The sequence below is a fragment of the Thamnophis sirtalis genome, unplaced genomic scaffold (genome assembly GCF_051295495.1).
Source record: "Thamnophis sirtalis isolate CommonGarterSnake01/CBP01778 unplaced genomic scaffold, rThaSir2_p1.2 scaffold_10, whole genome shotgun sequence".
Lineage (NCBI taxonomy): Eukaryota > Metazoa > Chordata > Lepidosauria > Squamata > Natricidae > Thamnophis > Thamnophis sirtalis.
Window position 1 is genome coordinate 18,766,389 of NW_028261390.1, and position 25,421 is coordinate 18,791,809.

At 38.2% G+C, this 25,421-nt stretch overlaps 1 protein-coding gene across 1 annotated transcript; it reads right to left on the reverse strand.

The window, feature by feature from the left end:
* Positions 1 to 439: 439 nt before the first annotated feature.
* On the reverse strand, positions 440 to 5,733 carry DDIT4L (DNA damage inducible transcript 4 like). The gene is made up of 3 exons (XM_014056867.2): positions 5,546 to 5,733; positions 4,819 to 4,952; positions 440 to 3,381 (listed from the first exon to the last, which is right to left on the reverse strand). The coding sequence occupies exons 2-3, from the start codon at positions 4,907 to 4,909 to the stop codon at positions 2,897 to 2,899; spliced, it is 576 nt and encodes a 191-aa protein (XP_013912342.2). The 5' UTR covers positions 4,910 to 4,952; positions 5,546 to 5,733; the 3' UTR covers positions 440 to 2,896.
* Between the last annotated feature and the right edge of the window lie 19,688 nt (positions 5,734 to 25,421).

Below are 25,421 nucleotides of genomic sequence, written 5' to 3' on the forward strand. Positions count from 1 at the left end.
TAGAATTTATCCCCAACTTTACTTTCAAATGTTGCTAATCCAGAGAAATTTCAAGGGATGATAGTAATTTTTAATTCAAGTGTTGTTGTTTTTTCAAATCATAATTCACAGGTTGACATGTGGACTCAACCCAATTTATGATAATATCTGCATGTTTGAAGTAACATTGTATTTTAAAGTCATTCTATATTTCTGTCCTTCAAAGAATTTTTCTATACTTTTTCATTAGGATATTTGTGGCCACCATAGTTGAACATCGTATTACTAACAGGATTAGATACTAATGGATGAGTGACTCACTTTTTATTTATCTGAAAATCATCTCATATGAAATCTATAACATTCCAAAGAAAAGTAGTGCTGGCTTTATGTGCTGGTTTTATGACAAATACCAGATAAAATATCTTTATGCTTTCAATGATAACCCGAGCACTGGGAATTAAAATATATATTTTTATTTAGAGATGGACTTACATAAGTATCACATTTAAGAACACTGCTATGACAGAAGTAAGGAAAAAAAAATTCCTAACTCCACAACGATAAGGGAGCCTGCTGCATCAGTGCAATTCAGAACATATGTACAAACTCACAAAGCGATGATAACAACATTAGAAAATTTAAAACGCTGGGCTTCTAATGTTAACAAAAGCAATTTTTTTTTGCTGCCACAGCTGTCATTTTAATTATTCCTTCCTCTGTTTGTCTCCTGAGTTTGCTAAGGAAAGTATCCTAAGCTTGATGAATCCAGATGCAAGAACCCATGCTGTAGATGGGCTATGACACAGAATATGTAACACTAGTTTATAAAGATCTAAGGCCAGGACAACATAGTCTCAGTTGACTGGCAAACAGAAGTGCACAACTTTCAAGTTTAAAGTCAGCTATATATAATTCATAGTCTTCTGCATTTTAAGAGATTTCCCCAAAACACCTGCATTAGACTACATATGTTTTTATCATTCACATATTAAATTCAACAAAGCAAAAATAACCCTTACATACTTTACATATCAGTTTATCGTAATTTAAAGTGTTTATTAAAACTGATTTAAAGAAAAGAGTGTTTCACAAGAATAGTTGGATTCATCTATCTTTTCCACTTCCCTGCATACAAGGCAAGACGCAAGATCTACTACACAAAAACAAAACAAAAATCCAGTGGCGTTTTCATCTTCCTTCCCTCATTTCCTTCTGCTTGTACAATTTAGAGTCTGGTCCCCACTGAGACATTGAGATATTCTGGGGAAAAAAGACACTTTTTGTTTCTTTTAGAAGGGACATGTAATGTTATTTATTTGTTGCAACCCATGAAAGCTTAATGCTATAAAATATATTATCCTAATTCCTAGGAAGCAAGGATCTCATCTTTCCCAATGTTTACAGATTTTCCTAAAAGGTCAATAGTAGGTATTACATTTCTTTATTTATTGCCACGAAGAAATGTTAGCTGTGGATCTAGAGCAACCTTTCTCCAAGATAGTGCTCTCCAGAAATAATGAAGCTGTAGTTCTCATAATACATAGTCATTAGGCCAAAAAAGCTTGAAATTCTGGTCTCCTGTCTATCTAAATGGCACCAGTTTGAGAAGAATTAGGATTCCCAGCTTTGCAATGTCGTATCAAAAAGAGACAAGATCTGGGACTTGCTCCCAATCCTGCTGAAGTGAGAATTCATCTATATTTGTGTATGCATATGCTAAGAATTATAGAGTGTGCTTCTTGGATTATGAATATCTGCAGTGTATATGTGTGTCTAGAAGAAAGCTGGAGACCCAAACCTTTCTTATCTTATCTTTATCTTTTCCATAATTGAACCAAAAATCACTGAAGGAAAGGAGTGGCATTTCATTGATTCTTTGCGGGAATCAGTTCAATAAGAGAGTCAAAGTTTACAGTGAAGCAATGGCTTCTGACATTCTATGACTATCAACTGGACATGTAGATTTTAGATTATTGCTCTTCACTTACAATTGGCAAAAAACCCCATAGACTGCTTTTACCTTCCAAATTGGGCATTCTAACAAAAATAAAGCATGACAACAATATGCATTTTAATAAATTGACTACAAAGCAACACAAACCGTTCAAGGCCAAATGTACGTAAAATGTTTTGTAGACTTCAGCACTATTGTACTTATAAAACTGAGTGTAGAACTCTAATGCAATGGTTATTTGGGTAAGCTAGCTCCCTGCAAATCTTTTAGCACAGAAGGCAAGTCAATCATGGCAGATAACTTTCTTCAAGATGGCACTCCTTACAAATGTTGGGACTTAAAATTTCCAGCCTTTGGTCATGCTGGATGGGCGTGCCAATAGTTGTAGAGGCAATACATCAAGAAGATACCAGGTTGCAGGAAGCCATGTAAGGCTTTTGAATGTTATAGACGAATTATGACAAATGTTGTTAGTTAAGAGGATGGCCTTGAAGAAAAAGCAACAACATCTTCAAAATCTCTCATAATCATCTTATGTCCTGTCTCTTTTGTTTGATGCTACCAATGCAGCAATGAACAGTATTTTGGAAGCATCATTCCCACCTCTTTGATATATTTAGTTCTAGAGACTAGTTTGTTTCTTGAAAGCTTATGAGAAATTTTCCCCAATCTGGATTAAAAAACAGTGTGAATCCAGGAAACTCATGTTAAAAACAAATACCAAAGAATGCCAAACCATGTAGTTCAACTGCTAGCAATAAATAGCAATCAGTGTGGCTATTGGGCTCGCCATATCTTTGCTAACCAAGGAATGTTTCAAGTATCAAGGAGCTGCACTCCTTATTTTACATAGCACCAGATAGTTCTGAAACCATCAATGGTTTATTGTGCAAATATCCCTTCTACTTCTAAGGGCTGTAAGCTCAGCTCTCTTTTCCAGTACACTTTCTAGTACACTTTTCAGCATTCTTCAACCACAGTCCCAATCAAGGAGTATAATTTTTTCTTAATTAGACGAAACCCAGGGCTCAAGATCAGAGTCTGTTTATAGCTAGAAGTGAAACAAACTCTGGGGAATAAACTCCTGAAGCTAGGCCATGAACAATTGTCTTGCTTGAACACCAGTGTCAGCTCAAAAGTAGGAATGACGCTGGGCTCACAAACAATCTTATCCAGCTTTTTACATACATTTCCAGTTTCCAAGTTGACATGAATAATGCAGCCCCGCAAACCACAAGGCTCCGTAGAAGAGAGACGCAAGACATCTTGAGCTATCCTCCGTGTTAATTTCTCAGGGACTAAGACCCTAGAGCAATGCAGTCTAGTCTGTTTTGATTTAGAGAGGCAGTTCTCCAGCATTCTAATTAGATTCTGACACGTTCGTTCCTCAAACACCATCTCATTAAAGTTGGGTTCAGGCGCTACAAAATCCCAATAGTCAAAGTCTGCAAAGAAAAAAGTGAAAATTAGAAGAGATTCTCCCTATCAAGAAACTAGCCACGCACCACTTCTAGCAACCAGCTATTATATTTAAGTTCATCGCAAGTATCATACGCACAAATGTACCATCACAAACAGCTGTGGGTCATCAGACTAAAGCCAGAATGCCACTAGATAGGACAGACAGCTTGCCAGATGGAACAGAAAATGCAGAAAAACACACACACAGCACAATAGACTCATAAAAAAAAAATAGGAGATCCAACTATGTTTTTCTAAAGATTACAATTTTGGCAGGCTGTCAAGACCAGAGCCAAGTTGTTCCATGCTGCATGCCAAAAAAGAATCAACTTGTTTACTTTGCTAAATTAAGAGAGTCCTGGACATAGATGCATCCCTCAATTGAAATTGATAAGAGAAATGAAGCAGTTTTCACACTTTGTTCACACTTTAGAGAAACATCAGTGAGCTCATGTCTTAATGGTTAATTCTAAGCAAACATCTTTAGGTCTTGCTACATATCCTTCAAGCTTCAGTTTTGCAGAAAATAGTAATGCATTCAATTTACTTACACTTCATTAACTAGATATTATACAAATTATCTTTATTGCTGCCATTTTTTTAAAAAAAAGATGATATTCCCATTTAAAACAAATATGTTGTCATTATTTATAAAGGAATTATATTTAAATACCTAGGTTCTGATCCTCCAGCTGGCTTGCATGCCAGTGAAGCATCACATCTATAATTGCAGTGTTTCTAATTAAGACTAAAAGTTCTGGAGTACATCAATATGCTTCTGAAATGCTAAGACTTAACATTGAATGAGCTATTTCTTCTTTCAGCAGAACCTGAAAAAGATTTATATTTGTAGCCTAATGCTAGTTTGGGCTGTTTATTCTCCATCATTTTTTTATGACGCAAACTATTTATCATATTGACAAAGTGTGCTGAGACTTTTAAATTCAGTAGAAAGCATAAAAGTTACACCTCAACCCCTTAATTCATGAATCAAGCACAATTTTCAGTATTAGGCTATTTTAAGTCAAGCTTCACTGTGTGCTTTTGTTTTTCTGTCTACAAAAGATAGGTATCTACAAATACTGCACTAGAGAAAATATTCAAAACTCTCTTTCCTAAATATAGTATTAGGATACACCTCATGTTTTCACACAATACACTGTATGCAGCAATCCTGGGCGAAGGGCATACTTGGTGCTTGCATGACACCAAGAGATATGACTTCCAAAAGTAGTGCATGAGCCCAGATGAAAATTTAACACTGTATTTTATTAAAAGGCACTATCTGTCAATGAAATTTGACAGTTTTCAGAGGCTAAACATGGCTTCATGGTATCAGATGGGGCACTTCTAATTTACTGAAATCTGGATTGTTTCCTGTTCAGACCTAGCCCCCACCCCAGTCAAACTATCTTACTTACCGGAGAAGGATGCCTGCTGAAATCTCTGCTGTATCAGTTCAGAATTTTTATTATTTAAGTTGTTGGTTGCAACCATTTTGAAGAGGTGCATTCACCATCAGCAAGTCCCATGGTGCACCTTACAATTCTGACTACTGTGTGAGGAAGCAAACCGAATTGACTTGAGAGATTGTTAGAAGATAAGGCAGGTGAACACAATGAAAGGGGCAACAGAAAAATAAGGCCCAGAGGCCTAAACCAACCCTGCAATGTTCTTGGCAAGGATACAGACATGCCCAATTCTAAAATGTTTTTTTTCCAACTCCCCAATTTAGCCAAAAAGCTGTGAAATTACCTGGCTGTCTCTCTGTTCCCCTCCCCAAGGGAAAAACCGAACCAACCAACCAACCAACCAACCAGAGGAAATATCAATTTATCTAAAGTCAACTAGGGGTCATCTACTGGCTGACACCTGCTCAGCCACAGACATCTACCAGGAGTAAACGCCACCAGTTTTTATAAGGGCTACTCCTGGGTAAATGAATTGTTACACCCCATGAATCTCACTTCCAGGACATTGCTGTTTTTAAATCAATCCACAAACCCATTCTAAAATTACATTAGAACAAACAACATTCTAAAAAAACGTCTTGCTTAAATGCAATATATATATATAAAAGGAAATGGAAAAAATGGTTATTCGAGTTAGCTTTTGTTTATTAACACAATCTCCAGCACAAGCTCTTACCTGCGGAAAAAGTAAAGGAGGGAAACTTTGTTAGAGCAGAGACTCCCGTGTCATCAGAAAACACTTACTGAAAGAAAGAAGAAAAGAAAGAAAGGAAAAAGAGAGAGAGAAATTATAGACACAAACTTCTAGATACCAATGAGCCTCCTCTCCTTTTTTAAATGCCTGCTTAGACATTTATAGACCCTAACCCGCTCACTCTCCCTCCGCCACGGCCCCGCCCCGCCCTATTCGTCCGGGTCCTGCTGGCCAACCCCTTCCCCGATTTGGCAGCCGAACTCTCTTCTCATTGGTCGCCGCTCTTTTAGGGCGGGCGGTGGCCAGCAGAGCAAGGGGTTTGAATCGGAAAGAGGAGAAGCCCGTGGGGAGGGGGACAGGGGGCGGAGGGGACAAGCGGGTGACTTTGGTTGGTTGGATAATGGGAACGGCAGAAGAACCAGAGGTTGAGGGAGGGGGGGGCGGGGGGCGGGAGAGGCATTCAAAGTCACCTGATCCACTGCTGCCCGGAGCTTTTTGACCCGTTCGGAGCCGCTTCTTTGCTCCCTTTTTCGCTCGGCGCGCCCTTGAAATGGCTGGGGAAAGTTTAGGTGGGCGGCACCACGGCTTCTAGATTCACAGGTTCCAGTTCCCTTAGTGGTAAACTTCTGGGGTCAGTAAGGGAGAGGGGTGAGTCCTCCGGTGGTTGCTGCTTCTTCTTCTTCTTCTTCTTCTTCTTCTTCTTCTTCTTCTTCTTCTTCTTCTTCTTCTTCTTCTTCTTCTTCTTCTTCTTCTCCTTCTCCTTCTCCTTCTCCTTCTCCTTCTCCTTCTCCTCCTCCTCCTCCTCCTCCTCCCTCTTTCTCTTCCTCTTCCTCTTCATTTTCTTCTCCTCATCTTCATTTCCTTCTCCTCATCTTCATCTCCTTCCTTTCTTCCCCCTCATCTTCCTCCTCTTTTTATCTCCTTCCTCCTCCTCATCTTCATCTCCTCCTCCTTCTTTTCCTCCTCATTTTCCTCCTCCTCTTTTTCATCTCCTTCCTCCTCATCTTCATCTCCTCCTCCTCCTCATCTTCATCTCCTTCTCATCTTCCCCCTTCATCTCCTTCTTCTCCCCCTCCTCCTAATCTCATCTTCCTCCTCCTCTTCATCATCATCATCCTCTTCTTCTTTTCCTTCTCTTTAATGGCAGCTGAACACAAAGAATAAATTAGCTGACAGAAGAGAATATCTGCAGCTCAGGGTTGAACTGTGGAGTCCTTGGTGTTCTCTGGGCTTGGTTGATTGTTTGCAGACGTTACCAACTCTGGTAACGAAACGTCTGCAAGCAAACAATCAAGGCCAGAGAGCACCAAGGACTCCATAGATGAAAAGAGATTATAAGGCAAAGTGCTGCTAATTTGACATGTGGTTAATGCAGCTGAGCCAGAATGAGTTTTCAAGGGGCACCATTTTGAGTTTTGAGCTGGAGGAAAAGTGAAGAGACATTTTGAACAATGCCAATGGCAAAAGGATGTTCAACCTGACATACATTCTGCATTTCAGAAGTGATCCAACCTCTCCTCCACCCCAGGAGACATTTCAACATTTGCCACCAGATTTACTCTAATCATAACGAAAAGTGGCAAAAAAGCACAACTTCAGTCTTATATGTGCTTAGAGTAGTGTTAAGTCCTACTAGTAGTGTGCTTAAAACGAGACTTGAGGATTAAAGGGGAAAACTGATCCAGTGGCTTCTCCCAGATCTGAAATAGCTGTGCTGTGTGAGCAGAAAGTCTGCAGAATCATGCTGCTGGGTCAAATGTCCTGGAGAAGTTGTGTTTTAGCCCATCTGGACTGCTGGTTGAGAAAAAAAAATTATGTTAGAGAAATTTCTTCTCTTAATTTTTTCTGGTTTATTTATAAGCAGACTTATTTATTTTCTCTAATCAACTTGTACTGCTGCTTATCTCAAACAGTGACTTTGGGTCACTACCGTAATATGACATTAAAAATCAGATTCAGCTCTTTAGAATAATAAACATGCATAAAGACAAAAGAGGACAACAATCATCTGCAAATGGCCTCTCTTCTCCTGGGCCCAATTAGCCTCTCAAACCCCATACCTAGGGCAAGAGTGATGTTTTACAGCGGTACAAAACTCTAAAAGCCAGGTGTTTGGAAGAGAATCCCCCCCCCACTTTTTGAGATAGATCAGACTAGGAACCCAAAGTTAGGAGGCTAACACCACTTACAATATTAAAAATCTTTAATCTTCCCCATTCCCTCCCTTTATTTTCTAGAGAACTAAGTCTTGAGATGTTTTCTCAAATTATATATCTGCCTCAGACTCATCTTATCTGACCATTATCTTGGTTACCATGAAGGCCTTTATAGGTAACAACCAGCATCTTGAATTACACCTGGAAGCACACTGGCAATCAGTGCTGTACAGTTTGCAGAGCAAAAGTGCAACACAGGTGTAATCAGGGTGTCCAGATCAGAACATGGATCATATAGAGTACATTTCAGTAATCCATTGGAGCTAGCCAAGGCCTTGAAAAGGGTCTCTGGTTTCAGAAGATGCACAAAATGAAGGTATGCAAACGTTCTCCTAATTGCCACCAGCTCCTTTTCTTCTCCACCACTAGTGTTAAATCTCATGTCTGAAACGTTTTTCTTGTTGTTGATGTAATTGCTAGGTGTATTATTTTTGTTGTGATTATAAACTGGGTATATACATTTGCAAAGGCACCTGTCAATCATTGATTGACATCCCTAACCATTTTAGTGGAGGGAGAGGAGGAAATAATTGGAGGTAATCCATTGGTGTGTGGGCTTTTTTGCACATGGAAAAGGAACAAGAGCTGCTGCCTGCCCATCATTCCTATGATAAACAATAACGTGTTGTTTAGTGTTGGGTCAATATAAAGAACACGGAATAACAAAGCTGGAAGGGATCTTGTTTTCTAATCCAACCTTCCGCCCAAGCAGGACAGCCTATACCACTCTGGACCTCTAGAGATTGAGCTCTAGAGCACTGGAGTTTCTGAAGGTTAGCTGTTCCACTGATTAATTATACTCATTGTCAGGAAATTTCTCCTTAGTTCTAGGTTGGAGTCTCTCTGATAAATTCACATGTTGCATTGACATGTTGCATTAATCTTGCATTGACAGACTAATCTCAACCATTTAAGTTGTACTATATAGATGTAACCTGTGAGTTCAGCAAATATTCAAATCTGAATTGATTTTGGAAAACAGTGACTAGGTTAATTGTTCTTATGGTAGATTCAATTGACCATGGTGAAGTATGAGTCCAATCAAAGACGTTATAGTCTTTTCTAGATGTCTGCATTTCCCATAATCCCCTGTCAATTTGCAAGTAAATAATTCTCAGTTAAACATTGCCCATGTAGCTGGAAATCTGGGAGTTTTAGTGCAAATATTTGGAAAGAACCAGATTGGGGAAGAAAGAACACCATGACTGATTCAATTAGTTCTTACTATCTTTGATTCCAGAAGGAGGAGGAATACATGGAATATAATCCAATGGGATTCCCACTCCATGGGCTACCAGCCCTCATGGAGTAAAGAAAATGTCCCACTGTATGTCTTACAAAGAGAATCAAGTATTGTGTCATTCTCTGTGTTCTTTAGAACACATTTTTGCATACATTTCTCTAGGTATTGGCAAAGAAATTCTTTTTCAATTTTTTTTTATTTTATTTTGATTCAAACATTATCTTCCATTAAACAGTGTACCATCTGGTTACAAATATTTTGTGCAAATATTTTATACACTTCCACTTTTTATATTTATTCTTTAACGATTGATAAAATATTTCCCATAAGTTATAATGATCAAATTGTTCCTCCTCTTTAATTTCAAATGTTAACCTATTCATTTCTGCACGTTCTATTTTCCTAATCACATTCTCATCCATAGTGATCTATTAATTTTTCCAATTGTACAAATACAATCCTAGCTGCAGTTATTATGTGAATTATCAAATATACAGTTTTACAGAGAAAATTTGAAAAGATGCTATAAGGAATGATTTATAAGGGAGGGTCCTTAACTTTAAGAAATGTAAACAAATGTTTTAAAGCCTTCCCACCTGACTTGCTCTCTTTCTTTGCTACATTTAAAAGCCCCTGAGAAGTGTGAAGGTAAAATGCCACCCAGTTTTGCAAATAAACACTTTCCCCACAATGCTGGCCATGGTTGCAAGTTACTGTGACAACTGTATTGGGAGAAAGTGTATGTAAGAGGAGATGCTCCAGGAACAGAACACTTACACCTTGGAAGCAGGGATTTTAGCAATGGCTGGCTCACATCCAAGAGCCAGGACAAGGCAATACTTCCACTCATGACAAAACAGTCTGTCCACAAAATTCAGAAATAGATCAACATGCTTCAAAACACAGTCAACAACATGGTGTCAGTTACACTGAAAGGTGATCTTGAAATGCAAAATACTACTGCAGAAGGGCTCAGATTCAGAAAAGTCATCAACAGAGATTTTGTGATTCCCCCTTTATTTTAATTTTGTATTTCAGACTACCAGTTTAAATCCTAAATCCTTGCAAGATATTTCATATTTTCTGTGCAAAAACCAGAGTTTAAACCCTTAAATTTAGGTTACACAATACAGTTCTTGTGTTCACATAAAACATTATGCTTCAATAAAACATCTTATGATTTAAGCTAATGTCTTAATTCAAGCAAACATGCTAATAGCTAGAGTCCTATAACACGCTGAATGATAGATCATCTAATCCATTTCAGTCTAGTCAAAGATGTTTTGGCCAGCATATCAACCAGTGTTTTTAAAAAACTTGTACATATGGAAGAAGTAATTATCGCAAATTCAATAAAGCTTAGCTCCAGGCATTTGTACCTGTTTAATACAATAATGAGATTTCTCTGGTTGTTTATGAATCACCGTTTATAACATTATTCACTCCTTTGTAACTCTGGATTTCCTTTTGCATGTATGTCCAAATGCATATAAACTTTAATTTAGCATAAGTCATCTTCCAGTTTTTATGTGGGACTGTCCTTGAAGGCCATCTGGAAGCTGTAGCTCAAAGTTATGGACATGTCTTGGTTTGCCCATATGGCACCTCTACTCTAACATCTACACTGGATATCAGTCTGTTTCCAGGTACAAGCCAAGGTGCTGGTTGTGTTACCTTCATGACTCAAACCTGAGTATTTTTTGCTCACTCCAAGTCAGGAAGAACAGACTTATTTGAGTTTATACAGTATATTAGACTAGAATTACAGAGTTGGAAGGGACTTGGAGGTCTTATAATCCAGCCCCCTGCTCAGGTAAGAAACCCTACACCATTTCAGACAAATGGTTATCTTCTTAAAAACTCCCAGTGTTGTGGCATTTACAATTTCTGGAGGCAAGCCGTTCCACTGATTAATTGTTCTAACTGTCAGGAAATTTCTCCTCAGTTCTAAGTTGCTTCTCTCCTTGATTAGTTTCCACCCATTGCTTCTTGTCCTACCCTCAGGTGCTTTGGAGAATAGTTTGACTCCCTCTTCTTTGTGGCAACCCTTGATATATTGGAACACTGCTATCATGTCTCCCCAAGTCCTTCTTTTCATCAGACTAGATATACCCAGTTCCTGCAACCGTTCGTCATATGTTTTACCCTCCAGTCCCCTAATCATCTTTGTTGCTCTTCTCTTCACTCTTTCTAGAGTCTCAACATCTTTTTTACACTGTGGTGACCAATACTGGATGCAGTATTCCAAGTGTGCCCTTACCAAGGCATTATAAAGTGGTATTAACACTTCACGTGATCTTGATTCTACCCCTCTGTTTATGCAGCCTAGAACTGTGTTGGCTTTTTTGGCAGCTGCTGCACATGGCTGGCTCATATTTAAATGGTTGTCCACTAGGACATGAAAGCATGCCTTTTGCCTTTTAATAGTGCTGGATTGTTGAAGTCTGACTTGTGTGTAGTCACCAGGTAAATATCCAAACTGATCTAATTAAGAATCATCAAATCCAGTCTAAATATCTGAGTGACTGTGATGAACCATCATAATTCTAAGTGCAAAGTTCATGGCATAAACTGGTTGTGGTGATCCCAGTAGGTATTGGCACATGGGTTGTTATACCAAAAAAATCTTGGAAAGCACTTAGAAAATCTGCTCATTGATAAACTGTCCATCTGTCAATTACAAACGGCTGCACGGCTTGGATCCATATACATTGGTCAATGCATTTGCATTACAACATCCTGGGCTCATGGGAAGAACTTGATACCGTGTTTCCCCGAATATAAGACGGGGTCTTATTTTCTTTTGACCCCTGAAATAAGCACTTGGCCTTATTTTTGGGGAGGTCTTATTATTTTTGAGGTGGAAAAAGTGGCAAGCGTGGTCATCTCATGGCTGCTGCTGTGTTGCAATATTTTCAGGGAGGTCTTATTTTTTTGGGAGGGCTTATTTTAGCTGATGTGCTCAAAAGCCCGATTGGGCTTATTATCCAGGAAGGTCTTATTTTGGGGGAAAACAGGGTACATGCAAAGGCCAATACCAGCTAAAGAATTTGAATCTATGATTTCACATTGTTGTGTATATAAAAACAATACCTTTGATATTGTTAAACAACATCTGCCTATCCCAGATTTTTGGGAAAGCCTCAGTAGGTGGACAAAAAATGACAAATCTAGTCTAAATGTCTGTCTGATTATCTGATGAACCATAACAATGGCTTGCAGTGAGCAGAACTGAAAACATCTGCTCCCTGGGAGATTGCCCAGTAATCCTCATAATCAAATCCTTTTTTCTTGACAAGCTGATGTGCTAATCGTGCTATTATAATTGTTTAGTTCAATAGCAAGTATTAAAAGAAGGTTTGGTGTTGGGAGATGTTTCTCCCCTTAGTAATAGCACTTAGACTTACATACTGCTTCATAGTGCTTTACAACCCTCTCTAAGTGGTTTACAGAGTCAGCCTATTGCCCCCAACAATCTGGGTCCTCATTTTACCAACCTTGGAAGGATGGAAGGCCAAGTCAGCCTTGAGCCTGGTGAGATTCGATCTGCCAAACTGCAGGCAGCCGGCATTCAGTAGAAATAGCCTGCAGTACTGCCCTTTAATCCCTGCGCCACCGCAGCCCTTCAAAATATCTTGTTGACTGATCCTTTCAGTGGTTTTTTTCAGAGTTCCTAACTGAAACAACTCCAAGAGAATGGAAATGATATTGTAGATTCTTAGCCTGACGGGTTAACATTTACTGTACCTATCAAATATTTCTGCACAAACAATGACAATCTATGTCACTGGCCTTTCAATCTATGCCACTGTCTTTATTATGGTTAGCTGGATTGGCATGGGATTCTTATGGAAAGAATGTGCTTCTAGTGAAAACTCATGTGTGTGTGTGTGTGTGTGTGTGTGTACACGTATACGTGTGTATGTGTGTATGCGTATATGCGTGTATGCGTATATGTATATTTATATGTATATAATGCTAGAATACAAATTCCAGAAAACAAGCATCCTTGTTCAAGGGATTGTTAACAATTAATTATGGGACTTAAAAAAAAACTATTGCTGTAATCATGCAATATTTGGCAGTGTATTTTTTTTGCTGCAGGCTCATCTAGAGTTAAGGGTTGTGGGTAACATAGTAAGAAGACCAGTACTGTATAACCAGTACTTCTACCCTATTGTGTGACAGATCACAATTGTGGGACTAACTGAAAGTCAAAATTTTGAAAGAAATTGGTAAGTTCAATATATCCAGAGAAGAGTTGGTTAACCAATCCAATTTTAGGATTTAAAGGGTTGGATATATTTAGTCTGCAGAAAAAACAGATTTGTAGTTATTACAGGAAGGATATAACAGATTTACTAGCTGTTACAGCAACTAAGAACTAAAGAATGGTAATGTTAAAGCTGTTGACTTTGGAAAGAGTTGTGTAGCAGTAAAACCAATAGGTGTACTTACGTGTTGGACTAAGTCTTGATGTGTTCTGTTTAGTTTTGCCTTAGCACAAACTCAGGACTCTTCCTTGTTATTTAAAGTTTAGGGTTTAGCACAATATATGAACTCAGAATTGTTGTTCTCTTGTTGCCAGAATAACAGAGTTGGAAGGAACCTTGGGGGTCTTCTAATCCAGCCCCCTGCTTGGGCAGGAAACCTTTTACCATTTCAAACTAAATGGTTGTCCAATATCTTCTGAAAAGTCTCCAGTGTTGTAGCACTCACAATTTCTGGAGGCAAATCGTTCCACTGATTAATTGTTCTAACTGTCAGGAAATTTCTCTTTAGTTCTAGGTTGAATCTCTCCTTGATTGGTTTCCATCTACTGCTTCTTGTCTTGCCCTAAGGTCAGGGGTGGGTTCTGGCAGAGACTACTGCTGGTTTGCTCAGGGACGTGCCATGCGTGCACGCTTGATACGAACGGCACGCGCATGCGTAGTACAACTAAATTGCTCTGCGCATGCGCAGAAGCAAAAAACAAGATGGCAGCTCCTACGGCACTGCCTGGAGAACCGGTTCGGGAGCCTGGCAGTCGTGGGTCACTGCAGGTTCCAGCGACCCAGGCCATCAAGCTACTACCGGTTCAGCCAACCCAGTCCAAAACAATAGGAACCCACCACTGCTTAAGGTGCTTTAGAGAATAGGTTTGACCCCTTTCCTCACAAGATCTTACAAGACCATTTGACAAAAATATGTTAGTTGAACACAATTTATCTAGTTTGGGGCATACAAACAGATGTACAGTTTGCAAATCTTTTTTAGACTTATATACCGCTTCATAGGGCTTTCAGCCCTCTCTAAGCTGTTTACAGAGTCAGCATATCGCCCCCACAGTCTGGGTCCTCATTTCACCCACCTCGGGTGGATGGAAGGCTGAGTCAACCTTGAGCCGGTGAGATTTGAACCGCCGAACTGCAGATAGCAGTCAGCTGAAGTGGCCTGCAGTACTGCACCCTAACCACTGCGCCACCTCGGCTCATGGATGGTCATACTCTATTATGTGTTAGTTCAACCCCTTTTGTATGTACTGCATCCAAATTTGGAAACCAAAAATTGGAACATCTTCAGAAAGGACTACAATTATGCTTAAGAACGGGAAAATAAAGAGCTATGAAGACATATTAAGAGAACCGGTATATTTAGTTTTGAGAAGTGGGGGATATGACAGCACTATTCAGATGCCCGAGGGAGTTCTTGAAACAGAGGACTAAAAAGCCACTCTCTGTCATCCCACTGTGTAGGATCTGGAAAAATGGATTTAAATGACTGGGAGGGAAATTCTGGTTAAATTTAAAGAAAACTTTCCTACAATAAGACCAGTTTGACAGTGAAACCAATTACCCAGATACAAAGTGAGCTCCTCTTCACTGTCTGTTTTGAAGCAGAAGCTAGCTAGCGAGCTATTTGTTATAAAAGGTTTAATTTGGATCTGACATTAAGCAGAGTGTAAGATTCAATGACAAAAAAGAACCCTTTCTCCAACATTAAAACAACCTTCTCTGCGTGAAATGACAACTGTGAAGTGTTAATACCACTTTATAATGGCTTGGTAAGGTCACACTTGGAATACTGTACCTGGTTTTGGTCACCACGATGTAAAAAAGATGTTGAGACTCCAGAAAGAGTGCAGAGAAGAGCAACAAAGATGATTAGAGATATGGAGGCTAAAACATATGAAGAACGATTGCAGGAACTGGGTCTGTCTAGTTTAATGAAAAGAAGGACCAGGGGAGACATGATAGCAGTGTTCCAATATCTCAGGGGTTGCCACCAAGAAGAGGGAGTCAGGCTTTTCTCCAAAGCACCTGAGGGTAGGATGAGAAGCAATCGGTGGAAACTAATCAAGGAGAGAAGCAACTTAGAACTAAGGAGAAATTTCCTGACAGTTAGAACAATTAATCAGGGGAACAACTTGCCTCTAGAAGCTGCGAATGCTCCAACACTGGAAGTTTTTAAGGAGAAAGTGGATAACCATTTGTCTGAAATGGGATAGGGTTTCCTGCCAGAGCAGGAGGTTGGACTAGAAGACCTCCAAGATCCCTTCCAACTCTTCTCTCCTCTCCTCTCCTCCGCTCTGCTCCGCTCCATTTCCTTTTTGTGACAAGCTTACCTACGGTTAAAAATTGTTACTGAATTAGGGGAAATTTTACTTTCCTGTGTCACTGATGCATACAGTAATTACTAAGTGCACAAAACACTAAACTATGTCCAGCTAATTTCAGACTGGCCTTGTAATATGAACGCAGCAATGACATTGTTATACTAGTGCACCTTCGCTTCCCAAATGTTAGACTGAATGAAAACTCATGTAGATTGTGTCCTCCAAGGATTCATCTGATGATACTTCCACAGTCCTACAAATTCAATGACCACCAATGCATTTTGTGAAGCAGATTCCATAGTTCAACCTTGATTTATCAAGATTGCTGGAGTTTTTCTGTCTTGCACTTGTCATTACTCAGTTTCATCAAATGACCCCATCTTCCAACACTACAACTGAGGGGAAAGGTTTTCTATTTAGTCCCTGTACCTACATTTCATGTGCTCCTATATCCTGGGCATAGGTATTTTCTTTATTATGCCTGTGTTTTGCTGTTACATTTAATCCCTTCAAGTCAGTGGTGGGTTGCAGGCGGTACCCCCTGGTACAGGCATACCGGAGCCTGCCCAGAGCACTGGATACCATATCAGTATGGTGCTCTGGAGGGCCCACCTGCCCGCTCAAGCTCCTTACTGGTCTTTTAAGTCTTCAGTGCTTACCCGCACGTGCACAGCATGTCCATGTGGATGCCGCCGGGCGCGTTCCAACCATACCGCTTGGAACGGGATCTAGAAGCCACCACTGCTTTAAGTGGTTAGAAGCTAATATTGCTGAACTGAATTTGGGGAAAATAAAAAAAACACAGGAGAGACACTGTCAGGTCCCATTGATTTCTATAGGGACCTTTGGGGGTAGTGGGGAGGATTTGGGACTACTGCTTACATGGGATTTTCTTTGTTCCTTTTCTTCGCTTTGATGTACATTTAGGATGTTAGGAGGAGGGGAAAGAATGCCTTGGGCCATTTGTTTTGTCTCACCACAGGAGGAGTGAGATCATGGTGCCTGTGAACTGCCTGTTATCAACTACTCAACCCGATGTTCTCACAACATCTTCACACCTTGGCTTAAAGATGTGCTGAACATGGGAAGGGGCTTTGAAAGGAGCAGTTTAACCCAGAGGTGGGTTGCACTCGGTTGAGTCCGTGTGGGGTAACTGGTAATAGCGGTGGCAGGAGGCTCCACTCACCCGCCTGGATGCTTCTGTGCACGCACAAAAGCGTTGCGCATGCGGCCGGACCGGTAGTAAAAAAATTGGCAACCTACCACTGGTTTAACTTAACGCTCCAGCGCATGAAATTCAGATTCTGCCTACACCCTCTCTGCTATAACTGTCTTCCAATAAAATTTCCTTTTGAAATGCCGTTCATTTCAAGAGTTCTGTTTCTTGAGAAGGCTGGTGAGGCAGGCCCTTACAGACACTTGGTTAACAGAATGTCAATGCAACAGAGTGGTCAATGCCTTGAATGCACTACCCGACTCTGTTGTTACATCCTCAAACCCCCATAACTTTAACTTTAAACTGTCTACTGTTGACCTCACCCTATTTCTAAGAGGTCACTAGCTTAAGCGCACCAGCATGCCTAACATCCCTGTCCTACTGTCTCCATTTATTTGTACCCATTTCCTGTGTTCTTATTCATGTTTATTCTTATTCCTGCTATCTTGTACACGAGTGACAGACTAAACAAACAAACAAACATGGGAACAAAAGACCACATGATCCTATCCTAAAAAATGTTGGTTTTCTTCACCTAATTAAACCAATTATCTGTGTCCTGTCAATACTGGCCTATCCCAGCCCTAAAAATTATTTGTAACCCTGCCTCCCGGAGAGTGGAGATCACACCTTCCATCTGCACCTCTCAAGTCCTCTCCTGATTCAACTACCCTATCATTATAACCTCAAGCCCAAAGTAATCATTTTATATAGTTTAGGTCCCTTCCAACTCTGTTATTTTGTTATTCCTCTTCAAGCTTAAAAAACAAACTAAATCTTTCATCGTGCAAATTTTGCAGTTGCCTTCGGCCATCTCAATTGTATCCCCCCCCCCTATATCTTCCCTGTAATATCCTTTTGTTTAACATGCAGAGAATAGAAAAATGCCCACATATTTTTATAAATATATAATGATGTTTGTAGCTTTATATTAGATTCCTTTTCAAAAGGGAATGCATCATTTTAATAGCAAGAACGCAGTACATCGATGTTTTGCGGGGTTGTTTTTATGTAATTTTTATTAAGAATTTTAAAGAAAAAATAAATACAAGAAATGATATAAAGTAAAATGAAAAGAGAAAGAACCATGAAAAAGCTAAAAGTGTAAAAAGAACAAATAGAAAGAAATAGAAGTTGTTTCTGATTTCCTTTATAGCAAGTATGATTACAAATACAAAATTATCTCTTACTCTATAATTACAAAAACAAGTTTTTCTTTTTGCTATCATCTATTTTTAATCATCAAAACTAAGTCATAACTTCATATTTTTTTTCTCAGAAAAAGGCTATTAGCAGCTTCCAGTCAGTAACAGACAGAGACAAAAGTGTAGCTTTTTCTCTAATTAAAAAAGTCAATTTAGATATCTTTGCTAATTCCATCAGCTTCACCAACCATTCCTTCTTTGCGGGTAATATCAAATCTATCCACTATTGTGCATATAACAATCTTACTACAGTTGAGATATTTAAAAATAAGGTTCCACGACTTTTTCCAGATGTTTGCCCATTACTTCCAAAAGAAAAGCCTCCAATTTCAATTGTATGTTAACCTTTAAAAACTTCTCAATGAGTATATGTGTTTGTATGCAAAATTTGTTTTTACATTTTTTGTTTTAAGCTCTGTACCACAGCTACACTTTTTTGAAACTGACCCAGATCTATTGTTTCAGGTTTTAAGCATCTTCTTTACATTGTATTAGATGAAATATGAATTCAATGCTCTTTTGATTTATATTTTTTAATATTGCTATTGTTGTCCCCAATTCGGGTCAGAGCCTGGTGCCGAAGCCAATGATGGACGCCAGACACGAGGTGCAGGTTTTCTGATTGCTTTTTATTGGAGTACTCCAAGGAAAAAGAGCCAAAAGGCCAAGAACCAAGGATTAAGAAAGCTTTATACATTTTCACTAAAGGAGAAGGCGGGACAAGGTGAAATAATAAGAAATCTCATCTAATAAACATTTTAGTAATAATTCTACAATTTGTTCTATTGGTCTCTAGCTGTCCCTATTCCTAAGCCTTGGCTAATGAATGCCCCAGGAGTTATCTAATACACATTTCATTTGCTGCTGGTCATCTCTATTCCTAACTTTTAGCTGTGGTCTGCAAGTTGTCTAATTCTTGTTACTTTTATCAACTTTCTAACTACCCATAATTGCTACAAGCTTTACACATGCATATTTCCTGTTGATAAGCATTCTTTGTTCTTGCAAAACATACCCTCCCCAATTACAGTCTTCCTGATTTACTTTCAAGTATGTGCCATGACCTTGCTTTAGCAGTAGAGCCCATTACTATGATGTAGGAAAAAAACACTAGAGGTTTTGTCTCAGATGCCATGATTCTGTATTAGCTGGCATAAGGCCTGAAAACATGTTCATGATTCCCCCCCCCCCACATTTTGGTCTCATTGACGTTTCAAATTAAGAAACACTCAATTATTTCTTGTTGCCCTTCTGGTTAGAAAATATGTGTCTGATCACAACCTGAGCTGTGTTTTGATTCTGAACTTAGCACAGTGATTCTATACTGTGAAATAACAGCACCATCCTGTGATGTGTGTTCCCTTAGAAATTCATTTTGGAATATGTAACTACAAAAACCTAACTTAGCAATCTCAAAAAGAAGTTGTTTATATATTATGGGGCAGCTGCCATACCTTGACCCTGACATGATCTTAGTGGCAAATATCAACATTTCAAGGAAGAGCAGGTTAACCTGACATCCAAAAGAAAAGCCTCCAATTTCAATTGTATGTTAACCTTTAAAATCTTCTCAACGAGTATATGTGTTTGTATGCAAAAAGTTGTTTTTTTCATGCATTAATGATTGAGCAAATTAAGGGCAAACAGTTTGCTGGTAATTCTCCATGTTGAGTAGTGTCCCAACCATTTGAAAAGTGATTGGCTGTCCAATGCTTCCTTTTTTAAAAAAAAACATAATATAAATGACATAAATCAAAATAACATAATTTAAAAGTCAATAAAACAATGGCTTGATCAGGGTTGAAGCTACCACATGTACAGTGGAAGAAGAGTGACTCTCCCCATCCCTTTAGTGAACAGAATTGAATTGAAATATTTATTACAGTCAAAGATCAATATAAATATTTAAAAATATTCAAAAGGTATCTAGTTAAAAGTTCTAGAATAAAATAATGACAGATAACAAATAAAATCTAGGTTAAAAATAGAACTTGGCATTCCATCTATCAGTTGCATATAAACAAGAGTGCAGTCTAAGCTATAATAATATTAGTCCTTAGCCATTAGGACAATTTATATAAAATGTTTTATAGGTGGCATCTTCCACCAGCAAGAATGACAAAGATGTTTAAAAACATGTCCGCCAAAATGTTGGAAATGTAATCAAATACCAGGTTCGTATTATCATATGTGGCGGACATGTCCAAAGGCAAAAAAATATTGGACAAAAGTACATAAATGGTTAGAAAAAATGGTAAAGCAACATATTGATTTAAAACCTGACATATTCTTGTTTTGGGTATTTTACCAGAAGAATACAATAAAGCGAATGTCTATTTAATTTTACATGTGTTAACAGCGGCGAGAATTGTTTTTGCACAACAATGGAAAAATGATGAGATCCTTACAGATGAAAGTGTAATAAAAAATTAGAATGTGCAGAGATGGATAGATTAACACTTAAAATAAAGGAGAAGGAAGAAACAGAATACTTTTTAACATGGGATTCATTTTACCAATGGTTAGTTAACAGAAAAAGAAGTTAGAAACTTAAAAGCTTAAGAGAATGATTAATGATTACTATTATTACTTTTGAAAACTAACTGTATTCAGACAACACATTGTTCATGTTATTAGTTTTTATATTTACTAAAGAAAAATGTATAAATAAAACATATAAAAAACAATAATATTAGTCCTTAAACTGTGAATATCTATAATTAGATATCAAAATACAGGATGATAATCAGTGGTGAGTTGCTCCCCGTTCGGACCAGTTTGGCCAAACTGGTAGTAGTGGCAGTGTAAAGCCCTGCCTACCCGCCCGGGCACTTCTGTGCATGCAACCTGTTGAATCCTTTTGAACCCATAAACACACATACTTGTACATTCACTCCATTAATGGGTATTTCTATATTTAAAATATGGCACCGTGTACAAAAATATAACTACTGTATACAAAGACTGTATTTAAGGCTGCAACGCCCATGCTTTCATTGGATAAATCTGGCCATATGTGCTCATATATAACTTTCCCAGCTTATTTTTAACATATGTTAAAACCTTGACTAGGTTGCTTAATATGTTCCTGGAGAAGCTGAAAAATAGCTTCATTTTCCTCCAAACACAGTTCCCGCATTTATACACACCAAATTTAGATTGTGGTTCAATTAAAAAAAAACCTGATTTTTGAATTCTGGAATGGACAACTTAATATTGAACAGAATACTTATTTGATTAATGGCATTCTCTGGAAGATCTCAATAATAATAATAATAATAATAATAATAATAATAATAATAATAATCAGAAAAAAGAGGTTATTTAAAGCGAATGTATGAATTACATACATGTATGTATAGATTGGATACAAGAAACATCAATGAAGCTGTAGAGATTGTAAAACAGCGGATAACAGCAACAGCTAGAAAAATTGAAAGATATGAGGCACGAATCATCCAATATAAACAAAATCAGCAATTTCGATCAGACCAACGGCGTTTTTATCAAAGTCTTAATGTGAATGGTGACACCAAAAGTGAAAAACCAGAAAAGCAGGCCACAGTTGAATTCTGGAAAGAATTTGTGGGAAAATGCAAAGGACTACAATAAGGAAGCAAAGTGGATACATGACTTTGAGAAAATTGCATTGGCAACAAACAAATGCAAGTATTAGAAATAACAACTGAGATGGTCAAAAATCGAGTAAAAAAGGTAAAGAATTGGACATCACCTGGAAAGGACCAATTACATGGTTTCTGGCTCAAATATCTGACCAGTTTACATGCAATATTGGCCAGGCAACTGAATGAAATTTTACAAAAGGGCCAAATTGTTGAATGGTTGACAACTGGAAAAACATATTTGATTCAGAAAGATGCAACTAAAGGAACAACACCTGGAAACTACAGACCAATAACATGCTTGCCAACAACCTTCAAATTACTCACAGGCATTATTGCAGATAACATGATGGATTATTTGGAAACAAACAACATCTTGCCAGTAGAGCAAAAAGGCAACAAAAGAAGGAGCAGGGGCACAAAAGATCAGCTCCTAATTGATAAAATGATATTAGAAAATTGTAAGAACAGAAAAACGAACTTGAATATGGTCTGGATTGATTACAAAAAGGCATTTGACTCACTGCCACATAGTTGGATCATAAAATGCTTAGAAACAACTGGCATTAGCAAAAATATTACATCCTTTACTGAAAAGGCGATGAAACAATGGAGAACTGAGTTGGCAGTAGGGAATGAGATCTACGGAATGGTTAATATCAAGCGAGGAATTTTCCAGGGTGATTCACTTTCACCTCTTCTCTTCATCATCGCAATGATCCCACTATCAGTAATCTTAAAAAAAATGAAATTAGGCTACCAAACAGCCAAAGAAGCTGAAAAAATTTCGCATTTACTATATATGGATGATTTGAAACTCTATGGAAAGTCAGAAATAGAAATCCAATCATTGACAAACACAGCCAAGTATTCAGCACTGATATTTCAATGCAGTTTGGCATGGAAAAATGCGCCACTGTATCCATAAAAAGGGGCAAAATCATTCCATGTGAGGGAATTGAAATGCCCAATGGGCAACTAATTAAATGCAATGAAAATGAAGCCTACAAATACTTAGGCATTCTGCAGTTGGATAACATCAAGCATGGAGAAGTAAAAACTATTGTCAGGCGAGAGTACACCAACAGAGTTAGGAAAATTTTGAAATCTAAATTGAATGGTGGAAATACAATCAAGGCCATAAATACCTGGGCAATACCAGTTATAAGATACACAGCTGGTATAGTTAACTGGACACAAGCTGATTTGGACATTTTGGACCAAAAAACCAGGAAACTAATGACAATGCACTACAGTTTACATCCACGTGGTGATTCTGATAGACTCTACCTGCCCCGAAAATCAGGTGGCAGAGGATTATTACAAGTGAAGCAAACAGTTGAAGAAGAAAAACATGCACTGGCTGATTATTTAAAAGAAAGTCAAGAACATCTATTAATCGAAGTAAAGAACAAAAATCTACTGAAGGCCCAACAGACGAAACAAGAATACAGAAAAGATGTGATAAAATCAAGAATGGAGAGTTGGCAGAACAAAGCACTGCATGGCCAATTTCTGGAAAAAATAAAAGATAAAGTGGACAGTGAACAAACTTGGTTATGGTTAACAACAGGTACATTAAAGAAAGAAACAGAGTCACTAATCCTGGCTGCGTAAGAAGAAGCTATCCGCACAAATGCCATTAAAGCCAAAATCGAAAAATCCTCTGATGATGCCAAATGCAGACTTTGCAAAGAAGCTGATGAAACTGTTGATCACATACTCAGCTGCTGTTAAAAATCGCGCAGACTGATTATAAATTGCGGCACAATTCAGTAGCATAAATGATCCATTGGAATTTGTGCAAAAATTATAATATTAAAACAGCAACAAACTGGTGGGAACATCAGTCTGAAAAAGTCACCGAAAATCAGATGGTCAAGATCTTGTGAGATTTTCGCATACAAACGGACAAAATACTGGCACATAATACACCAGACATCACACTAGTTGAGAAGAATAAGGTTACAATCATAGACATCGCAATACCAGGTGATAGCAGGGTCACTGAGAAGGAACATGAAAAAATCGCAAAATACCAGGACTTAAAAATCGAAATTCAACGACTATGGCACAAACCAGCAGTGATAATTCCAGTGGTAATTGGCACACTGGGTGCTATTCCAAAAGCACTGGAATTGCATTTAAAACAGTTAAAAATTGACAAAATCACCATCAGTCAAATGCAAAAAGCCGCACTGCTTGGATCTGCACGCATATTACGAAAATACGTTACGATGTCCTAGGCCCCTGGGTGGGGCCCAACTAGTAACCATGCCAAATCCGGCGAAACAACTGGCCGCTGTGATACAATTGTATAATAATAATAATGAAAAAGAACTAGAAAAAATAATGAAATATCGCGATCTGGCCACCGAAACTACATGGCTATGAATGAAGCATGTAATAGTGATACCCATTGTCATTGGGGCACTTGGCACCATGTCTAAGAATTTTACAAGATACCTCAACAAATTGCAGCTTCCTGCAATAACACCAGCGGAACTGCAAAAAACTGCGCTACTCAGAACATCTTTTATTTTAAGAAGGTACTTAGTTGATGCTTAGGACGCTGGCAGCAAACTGTATCAACCATTAACACCAGTCACTGGTATTTGTAATGCATTTTTGAATGTTCAGTTGGCTGAGTTTCATGTTTAATGAATAAAGTATTTAATAATAATAATAACAACATCAACAACAACAACAATGTTTTAGTATGATAACTAATATGGGTAGTCTCTGACTTACAACAGTTTATTTAGTGACTGTTCAAAGTTACAACGGCACTGAAAAAAGGAACATGGCCATTTTTCACCCTTTTGACTATTACAACATTCTCCATGGTTGTGTGAAGAAAATTCAGATACTTGGCAACTGACTTGCATTTATGATGACTGCAAGGTCCCAGGGTAATGTGATAATCTTTTATGACCTTCCAACAAGCGAAGTCGATGAGGAAGACATATTCACTTAACTTAGTTGTTACTAACTTAACAACTGCAGTGGGTCACTTAGCAGCTGTGGGAAGAAAGGTCGTAAAATGGGGCTAAACTCAATTAACAACTGCCTCACTTAGCAACAGAATTTTTGGGCTCAATTGTGGTTGTAAGTTGAGGATTGCCTGTAAATCAAGCTGGGTAGCAGCAAACAGTCAAATATTAGTAGTATTGGATTCAAAATAAATGTTTCTAAGGTTGAGATACCAATCCCTCCCCCCCCAAAAAATCTTATCCAGGTGGAATATATAACTGTTTCTCTTTCCTATCTGAAGCTCTGAAGAAGCTGGATCTCAGCAGAATGCTGAACTTTAATAATATTCAGTATACACGAAGTCAACTTTTCACTGTAGCCAAGAATGCATTGCTGATTATTCTGTCTCCTTTGCTATAGCTCCACTTAAAAAGCCCATACCAGTCGTTTTTAACAAAATAGGGAGGAAATCAATCATACAAATATTTCTCCTTATCTCTTTGCTTTCGAAACAAATATTTAAAGGATTGGAGAGATGGGTGGAAAAGGAGAGAGATTACTTTAAAACTCAGAATCCATAAGAAAAGTCAGTCCAAACTCAGAGTAAATGTAAATCCAGAATTTGCATTGACAATGTATTCAAAAGCCCATGCAAAATGAAAATATTTTTACATGAAATATAATATTTTTGTTATAACAATCATCTAAGCCACATAAACCCCCGCAAAAATAAAGTAAGGAAAATGCATATTTAGTTATCCATATATTAACTGCTGCTAGAATTGTG